Raw genomic sequence first — 10,000 nt, 5'->3', positions numbered from 1 at the left:
TATATCACACTGTTGACCAGTTGCAGGTGACGGTGAATTGTGTGACTCTACAATCCGCAGCGATCCAAACCAATGCAACGAACATTTCCGACTATCTTTCTAGTAAAGGGTTGCCTTGACAGCGAGAATGAAGAGATGCAGAGCGGGAGGAGACAGTGAAGACGTGTTGTGTTTTAAAATGCACGCTGTGTGTGTGTGTGTGTGTGTGTGTGTGTGTGTGTGTGTGTGTGTGTGAAGTCTTCTTCCAGTAAACGTTGCAATAGCTGACATGGCATTTCCAGGAAGTGCTGACATTTACTGGTCATTTTCTTGGTGTGTGTGCATAATGTAAGTCTCTGTACATAGACATACACTCTCTGTGTGTGTGTGTGTGTGTGTGTTAGATGGGTTTTTTAAGGTATTAGCTCTGTTTGATGAAGTAAAACAGCGAGAGATGGAGATTACGAGCAGGTCTGCAACTCGCGATTATTTTCACAGTCGATTATTTTTTCAATTAATCGATAACTTGTTTGGTCTATAAAATGTCAGAAATTGGTGAAAAATGTCAATCAGTGTTTCCCCCAAAAGCCCAACGTGACACCCTGAAATGTCTGCTGTGGCTTACAAATCGGAAGGTTGGTAGTTCGATCCCTGGTCCTGCAGTCCCATGTCGAAGGGTCCTTGGGCAAGACTCTGAACCCCAAATTGCTCCTGATGCTGCACCATTGGAGTGTAAATGTGTGTGAATGTTTATCTGATGTATGGCAGCCGAGCTCAATGACACACACACACACACACACACACACACACACACACACACACACACACAGAGGGCGTCTCAGAGAGAAAGGACTGTAGTCTCTCTCTTGAGTGTTTGGGAAAACCCTCCGTCTGGTGAAACTCACTTTACTCATCATCATTTTTAGAATGTGTGTGTGTGTGTGTGTGTGTGTGTGTGTGTGTGTGTGTGTGTGTGTGTGAGTGAGAGATGTAGCAGTCAGTGTGTGGGTTTGTTTGATAACAGAGCTCTGCCGAAACTGACAGCAGTGTCTGAAATATGAGACCTCTGCTGTCTCCTCTCCACTGTGTGTGTGTGTGTGTGTCTCTGTGTTGTCTCTGTTATTTGTGTGTGTGCTTTAGACCAACAGAGAGGTCATCACTTCCCTTTAAACAGTGATTGTTTGTGTGTGTGATGGCTGTAAACACACACACACCCCTTCTTTACGTGTGTGTGTGTGTGTGTGTGTCTATGTGTGTCTCTCTGTGTGTGTGTGTGTGTGTGTGTCTCTCTCTGTGTGTGTGTGTGTGTGTGTGTGTGTGTGTGTGTGTGTGTTTTCAGGGATTAGTTTTAGAGTTCCTGTTGCCCTTACAGAGTCTAAATCTGTGTGTGTGTGTGTGTGTGTGTGTGTGTGTGTGTGTGTGTGTGTGTGTGTGTGTGTGTGTGTGTGTGCGTGTCGCCCATATATGCCACTTCCTCATGCGACTCACCTTGTAACATCATGCTGTGACATCACCGTCTCTGCGAGGCGAGGTTGGTCATAAAGGCAGACGGAGCGTCACACTCTCAGTCCCTCTCCTTGAACTCTCAGTGGATCTCTTTCTGTTTCTTTCGGTTTTTTGTTGTCATTTCTTTTTTGAATCGACTTGAAGCTGTAAACACGTTTGTCTGCTAAGGTAAGAGATGGAAGTCACCAGTTTTAGGTGTTTAAAGTAAAAAACATTATGTTTTTTAAATATTCTTTTAGGCTAAATCTGTGAGGTGAACTTGCAGTTTTTTCTTTCACACTTCTGTGAAATCTCCTTTTAAAATGTATTCAAGCCAAAAAGATGTTTCTAATTACTTGGCTTAATTTTTCTCTAGTTGACTTAAACCAAATTATTGTCCAGTTTACTTAAAAAAAACATTTTTATTGTATTTTAGGACTCTTATTACTTTGCAAATGGTTTCTACAATGACAGATTTCAGTGTACAATGCGTCTCATCTCATTCTCTTTGAACTAGAACATCATTTCAGCGCATGCCTTTAATGTAATATTTAATGTCGATGTTTTCTTCGTTCATCATCAAAAAACCCTGACGAGAGAGTTGTTCACATCTGTTAATTTCTTTCGATTTTCACCCTCCCGTGGGGTGAAAAAGCAGCATGTGCACAATGCTCTCACATCCGTGAAAACCGAGCAGCTGCTGATCAGAACTCGGCTCGGTGGGAGCTTATACCCTCCGCGCTGTAAACTGCTCACACATTTCCAAAAGTTTTGTGAGAAAAACTCCCATCTGTAAAAAGGGTCACAGTGAAAATTAAGTTTTGTCACTTTAATTTGGAATTTGTACAACTCAGAAATACTAACATACAGTGGTGCTCATATGTTTATGAACCCATGCTGAAGTTGACTAAAAAGAGGAATAACAAATAATCTTTAGGAAATTGATCTTAATGCCTTAATTAAAAAAATTAGGAAAAATCCAACCTTTAAGGACACCAATTTTCTTTGTGAATGAATAATGTATCGTAAATAAATAAATGTTCTTCCTTAAAATACAGGGGGCATAAGTCAGTACACCCCTATGTTGAATTCCCATAGAGGCAGGCAGACTTTTATTTTGAAAGGCCAGTTATTTCATGGATCCAGGATACTATGATCCTGATAAAGTTCCCTTGATCCCCCACATCATCACATACCCTTCATCATACCCCCACATCATCACATACCCTTCACCATACCCCCACATCATCACATACCCTTCATCATACCCCCACATCATCACATCCCCTTCACCATACCCCCACATCATCACATACCCTTCATCATACCCCCACATCATCACATACCCTTCACCATACCCCACATCATCACATCCCCTTCACCATACCTAGAGATTGGCATGGTTTTATTTCAGTTATCCTAATAGCTGGTTTGATTTGTATTGAGAGATGATTTTATGGAAAGTACCCCATACCAATCTCTAGGTATGGTGAAGGGTATGTGATGATGGGGGGTATGGTGAAGGGTATGTGATGATGGGGGGACCAAGGGAACTTTATCAGGATCCATAGTATCCTGGATCAATGAAATAACTGGCCTTTCAAAATAAAAGTCTGCCTGCCTCTATGGGACTCTAACATAGGGGTGTACTGACTTATGCCCCCTGTATTTTAAGGAAGAACATTTATTTATTTACGATACATTATTCATTCACAAAGAAAATTGGTGTCCTTAAAGGTTGGATTTTTCCTCATTTCCTCAAGGCATTAAGATCAATTTCCAAAAGATGATTTTTTTTATTCCTCTTTTTAGTCAACTTTAGCATGGGTTCATAAACGTATGAGCACCACTGTACTTGTGTTAGTCTTTCTGCGTCTTGTTTCAACTCTTGCTTGACTTTAATTATAGACCTTGTGAAAGATTTAGTTGACTGTAATGATGAATACAATACATTTCAGAGGTTGTCCTGATATAACCAGAGACGTTTTAGAACTGAGACGCCACAACTCAGAGAGTTACTTCCTGTCTCTGTGTCACGTGGGTTTCTCCGCTGCCTCTTCAGGAGACCTAGCGGCAGGTCCTGAGCAGTGTTACAAAAGTAACGCATGTATTTGCAATGTATTCTTTTTTGCTGTAACGCAGTAATATAACACATTACTAATTACATTTCGGTAATAATATACCCGTTACAATCTCAGTAACGCGAGTTACAATCGCATTTTAACGCAGCATTTAGTGGTGTTTCGTTATTTTAAGACTTCACCAACACCGCAAAATATTTCTTCACAGGAAAAAAAAGCCGTGAGTATTATTTCCTGTTGCTGGATTCGATGGTTGAGATGACTGCAGAGACAGATACATTTGCGAGATGGGACATTATTTTCAGGAGTTATTACGTTGCGTTGAAGCGAGCTGTCCCGTCACTGTTCCCCGAGCCAGAACCAGAGACGGTACGGACAACATCTGTGTCCCAACAGGTGGCGTTACGGACAACATCTGTGTCCCAACAGGTGGCGTTACGGACAACATCTGTGTCCCAACAGGTGACGGTACAGACAACATCTGTGTCCCAACAGGTGGCGTTACGGACAACATCTGTGTCCCAACAGGTGACGGTACGTCAGCGCGGACAGCAGTGTGTCCAGCTGCTGACAGATAGAAACATGTCGGGAATTAATGTTGAGGCTAGCTACACGTAAACACCATTACATTTTATCAGCCGTGGAGAGTAACTATGTCGTACTTCAATACAACTGTAAGGTACTTTTAATTGAGTATTTTCATTTTCTCCTACTTGCCTATTGTACATTGTACTTCTCTGTTTTCATAGCTTTAATTACTTTGCAGCTTCAGATTAATAATACAAAATAAGAATATAATAAGATATGAATAATCTCTGATGTATTAGTGGATAAAGAGGAGACTTGTTGATCTCGTGGTGAAATTCACAAGCTACCTGCCAAGTCAAACTTCCGCTATCATGTTATTTTGGTGAAAGTAACTCAAAAGTAATGCTAAAGTAGTGTAAAGCATTACAATTCAGAGACAGAAATATAATTACTCTCCAATGACAGTAACTAGTAATCTATAATGTATTACATTTTGGGAGTAACTTGCCCAACACTGGTCCTGAGTGTATTGATTTCAATGTGAAAAGTAAACGAGAACACAGATTATGACCCATTCTTTTGCCCCATAGTCACCAATGTAAATATTAGACCCATTTTTTCACAAGCCACATTTCTCCAGAACAATTTTGACACTAACATTTTTCAGACGCATGAATTAGGAGAAAATGAACTTTGTTCGAGACCTGTTTCTGTCTCAGGAACAAACGCTGTGACACAGAGAAGCTAACGTTCGTGAACGCTGAAACAAAACTCATTTTCGTAATGCTAAATATGGCTTTTAGCTGTGTAAATATCTAATGTTGATTGAAAAATATTATGCAAATATAACTTTTCATCCATCCACACAACGAACACTACGCTTTCAAATGAGGCCACGCCCATTTAGGAGACAGGAAGTGTGAACCGTTTCATACCACTGGCGCAGCGTGTAATGCGCTTTCTTAAGTTCTAGAGAATCTTTGATATAACAAAGTAAAGTGGAGGCACAACACATGACAACACCAAGAAGACTTCAGGATTCCTGTAATGAGACTGTAGCTGCTGGAAACACCTACAGGGAACTGAGACTGAGACGTTTATGGGGCTTAATAGATCAACACCCTGTGTGTGTGTGTTTGTGTGTGTGTGTGTGTGTGTGACCCAAATAGACTTGTTGAGAATTGTGGGACTTTTCAGCAGAGCAGGTTAGCTTGCTGTGTGATTGTGTGTGTTTAATGTGAGGATGTTGTGACGAAACCAGTCATTAAAACGTCCTTCTTCTCTCAGCCGTGTGTGTGTGTGTGTGTGTGTGTGTGTGTGTGTGTGTGTGTGTGTGTGTGTGTGTGTGTGTGTGTGTGTGTGTGTGTGTGTGTGTGTGTGTGTGTGTCATCTCTTGACCAGACAAAGTTTCCTTCTCACAGCATTTAGGCCTGAGTCAGTACACACACACACACACACTATGGTTTAGTCAGCATTGTGTTTGTAGATCAAACAACCACTCAACTCCTCATTGGCAGAGGTCATTTTACACCAATGAGGACATATTTATGAATGAAGACATTGATTTTAGCTAATAAAATACTTAAACACTACACAGTGTACCTTTAAGTCATAATTAAGAAGAAATTATTCAGCTTTATTCTGTTTTTTATCAATGTAAAGTGAGTAATGTGTTGTTTTTAACTGTTTGTGACAAAAGGAGTCCATCTTCTGAATGCTTGCCTGTGATTGGTTGAACCCGCCCCTCCTTTTCTGATTGGTTGAACCTCACCCTGCCTCCTTTCTGATTGGTTGAACCCACCCCTCACCCTGCCTCCTTTCTGATTGGTTGAACCCACCCCTCACCCTGCCTCCTTTCTGATTGGTTGAACCCGCCCCTCACCCTGCCTCCTCTCTGATTGGTTTTCTGTGCAGGAGCGGCCGGCTGCAGCCTAGCTGAAGATGTCTGATAATGGGGAGGTCGAGGACAAGCCCCCAGCGCCGCCCATGAGGAACACCAGCACCATGATTGGCTCCTGCAACAAGGACCCCGCCCCCCTCAACCACGGCTCCAAGCCCCTCCCGCCCAACCCGGAGGACAAGAAGAAGAAAGACCGCTCGATCCGGTTCATCCTGACGGGAGGAGGCGATAAGAGTGAGTACTGAAAGACGTCGTCCAATAATACCTCATAATGGACACATCGTCGGGCATTAACCATTTCGTGAAAACAATCGTGAAAAAAAAGTCAAACTTCTCTGATGTCAGCTTGTTAAATGTGAATATTGTTCTAGTTTCTTCTCTCCTCTGGGACAGGAAACTGAACATCTTTGAGTTGTGGACAAAACAAGACATTTCATCACATCAAATATATTATACATAAAAAAACATAGTGTACATATGATTTCAAAAGCCTGTTATCAGAGTTTTACCGAGGCTAAGCTGTTTCTTACAGTGGTCTGGTGATTTGTTAACTCTTTGTAGATTTGTGATATACCAGTTTCTTTTGGTACATCTGGCACTCAACTTTTAGGTTATCATCTGCGCAAAATGTTGTACCAATGGGGGTTAGCGAGCCTCCACAACGCGTACCTCCAATGGCGCCATTTTGATGCTAACAAGCACTCACTCGCCGTTAGCACCCCAATAACTTCACATCTGAAGCGTTTAAAGACTCTATTTGTCCGTTGTTTATTTCTAAAGAAACACAACAACGTATAAAAGGCTCCATTACCTTGTATCGCACATTATGGCTCCGTAGCAGACGTTTTTGTAAAAATAGGCTAACGATTGTGTCATCACCACGAGACTTCCTGTCTCATAGTAGAGGAATTACCGTACAGTACAGGAGAAGCTCGCAGGCAGTTTGGACTTCCATTAGCTGTTTAAAGTGCCCATATTTTGAAAAAAACACTTTTTCTGGGATCTGGGGAGTTATTTTGTGTCTCTGGTGCTTCCACACGCATACACACTTTGAAAACAAACATCCATGCTGTTCTGAGTGAGATACGGTTTCTGAATGTGTCCTGCCTTCAGTCTCCGGGTGAGCTGTTCAAACCCTGCACGGCTTCTCTTTCTACGTCAATAGCCGAGACGAGGGGCCTAGGGGGCTAACCGTTAGCATGTTAGCTCGTTCTCAATGGCAAAACACTGCTACAACACACACTAGTTCACCATAATCTACAAAATACATTGTATAGAACTACTTCCATGTCCCTGTTCTGCAGGTATTCCACACAAAGTTGGAAGAGCGCCCTCATTTAGAAGAAGTCTCCCGGCTAATCCTGCCTTGTACTGCTGAAGTTTAGTTAGAGAAACAGCTAGCTAGCTCATGTAGTCCTTACCTAGCTACTGAGCATGTAGTCCTTACCTAGCTACTGAGCGTGTAGTCCTTACCTAGCTACTGAGCGTGTAGTCCTTACCTAGCTACTGAGCGTGTAGTCCTCACCTAGCTACTGAGCGTGTAGTCCTTACCTAGCTACTGAGCATGTAGTCCTTACCTAGCTACTGAGCATGTAGTCCTTACCTAGCTACTGAGCATGTAGTCCTTACCTAGCTACTGAGCGTGTAGTCCTTACCTAGCTACTGAGCATGTAGTCCTTACCTAGCTACTGAGCGTGTAGTCCTTACCTAGCTACTGAGCATGTAGTCCTTACCTAGCTACTGAGCATGTGCGACTGGCAACAAAGATGTTCCAGCAGTGAGAGGTCTCACTCTGTAGCTAAAACAGAGAGCTCAACACACAGGGTGAAAAGAGGAGCTGCAGCAATGTGCAGTACAACACAAATATGGTGTTTTTTGAAAATTAAACCATGTAAACCTATTCTGATACAACCTCTAAATACAATTATGAAGCTGAAAATGAGCATAATATGGGCACTTTAAGTGTAATTACTAATGTTAACTACCATTTTAGTTAGCAATAATTAGCCTGTGCCTACGTTATCTCCTTACTATTGCTGTCAAACAATTAAAATATTTAATCGCGATTAATCGCATGAAATGTCCCTTGATTTCTTTTTGTCCCATTACTTTTTTTGTTTGTTAATGAATGTTCGGATGGTGAATGAATGAACAACACTACATCTTTTTTTCCTTTTGAGTCTGATCATCTCTGCGCCACCTTTCCCTTTTCTTTTTTGGCTTCCCATCATCAGACTCACACACTGTCTGTTAACATAGACTTCCAAACGTGACAAAGAAAAAAAGAGGTGTTCGATGGCTTTACGTCATAGGCCGACCAGGGCTATGCGGGAGGGGCCGCTCATTGATCCCCCTATATTTCTGATAATCCTATACATGGTTGTGACTGTTAGTGCTTTCTGATTAGCCTGTGTTGTTTGTATTGAAATAAGAGGCTGCTGCGGCCCGCCGTAAGGCCGGGTTGCACAGTTTGACCAGCGGCAGCGGGCACCTCGGCCGGGCAGCGGGCAGCTCGGCCGGGCAGCGGGCAGCGGTGTTGCTTGCAATGTATAACTATTATCAGACCCGCCCTTGCGGCCTCGAAACACTACCGGCCCACCGGGAAAAGTCCTGACTCTCCTGATTGCCACTCCGCCTCTGGCCGGCTCGCATGCCCAAACAAGTGTGTGCGGCGTGTCTGTTGTTTTGTTTCCGTTCTAGCTAGATCCGGTGTGGTTTTGTAGTTTTTCTAACGTTACTAGTTGTTGCAGCAGCATGTGAAAAAACTACACACTTTGCTAGGCCAAAAAGAACGTTAATCTCGCGATAAAAAAATTGACGCCGTTAAAATGGGTTTGCAATAACGCGTTTAACTGACAGCACTACTCCTTACGTGCACCTACGCTCTCCGTCTCTGCAAGATTGGGAATGATTAAGATTTCTCTTGGCACAGCTACCAGAAGACTTCCAACTTTCAGACAGGTTGCTCACGTCACATCTACGTCTTCAAGCTCAGTTGGAGGCTGCTCAGTAACGCTCAGCCATCACCGGGAAAGAGCTTCTAATATCCTTCACTGGTCTCCGTGGACATCTACGGCGTCACTTTGTCCATTTCTTTAACTGTCTATGTGTTGTACTCATTTCCAAACACAGGGACAGATTACCCATGATGCTTTGTGGGAAGCTGTATCTTTGTTAGTCATCCCGGAGGGATCTGCTGTCTGTGACTCTCAGCGGAGGATCACCTCGCATCGTCTTTTTCTTTGATTCGGTCCTTTTTCCTCTTTTTTTCTTTCTATTCCCTAATTTTCTCTCGTGTTTTCATCTCTGTCTGCTGCTCTAGATTATCCTTATACTTCCTTTTTCTTATTTTTTCTCTCTGGATTTAAGACCTTTCCAGGAATTTTAATGAACCGGGAGCTCTTTGAAACTCCTCATAGAAGCCTCGGTTTGATTATTGATTTGGTACGACGAGCGTCTCTGCTCCTCTTTCGCAGCCTCTGAGAGAGAAGTTAGTAATTCGAATCATTTTGTTTGTTTGCACAGTTTCACTCATACACCTTTTTATTCTAAAGGAAAATGAATTCTTAAATAATCCTGCGTCCTGTTTTTTTCTTCCAGCCCAGAAGAAGAAGGAGCGTCCAGAGATTTCTCTGCCGTCTGATTTTGAACACACCATCCATGTCGGCTTTGATGCCGTCACCGGGGAGTTTACTGTAAGTGTGTGTGTGTGTGTGTGTGTGTGTGTGTGTGTGTGTGTGTGATGTTGTGGGTACCCATTTGTGTGTAGTTGCATTCCTAGATTAACAGAAAGCAACCGCAGTGTGCTTTTGTGGTGTGTATTTGTGCGTCTGGTGTGTTTACATCCCTTTTTAATTGCTTACCAAAGGACCCCTGTTCATTGTTGTGTGTGAGTGAGTGAGTGAGTGAGTGTGTGAGTGAGTGAGTGAGTGAGTGAGTGAGTGAGTGAGTGAGTGTGTGTGTGTGTGTGTGTGATACACACACTTGGCAAACGAAGCTTTTTAAATAATCACATTAGACAAAGACG

The 10,000-nt window shown here is 42.6% G+C and overlaps 1 protein-coding gene across 1 annotated transcript in view; it reads left to right on the top strand.

Annotated features, from left to right (window-relative positions):
• pak1 (p21 protein (Cdc42/Rac)-activated kinase 1) overlaps nt 1-10,000 on the top strand; it is a 71,872-nt gene that overhangs the window by 33,770 nt on the left and 28,102 nt on the right. The window contains exons 3-4 of the mRNA XM_078247060.1: nt 5,988-6,207; nt 9,574-9,668. Coding sequence (XP_078103186.1) covers nt 6,015-6,207; nt 9,574-9,668 — 288 coding nt within the window. The 5' untranslated portion in view covers nt 5,988-6,014. The remainder of the gene's footprint in view (nt 1-5,987; nt 6,208-9,573; nt 9,669-10,000) is intronic.

The sequence above is a fragment of the Sander vitreus genome, chromosome 3, assembly GCF_031162955.1.
Source record: "Sander vitreus isolate 19-12246 chromosome 3, sanVit1, whole genome shotgun sequence".
Taxonomy (NCBI): Eukaryota; Metazoa; Chordata; class Actinopteri; order Perciformes; family Percidae; genus Sander; species Sander vitreus.
Note: the sequence above shows the minus strand (reverse complement) of the source record. Positions and strands in the feature narration are given on the sequence as shown.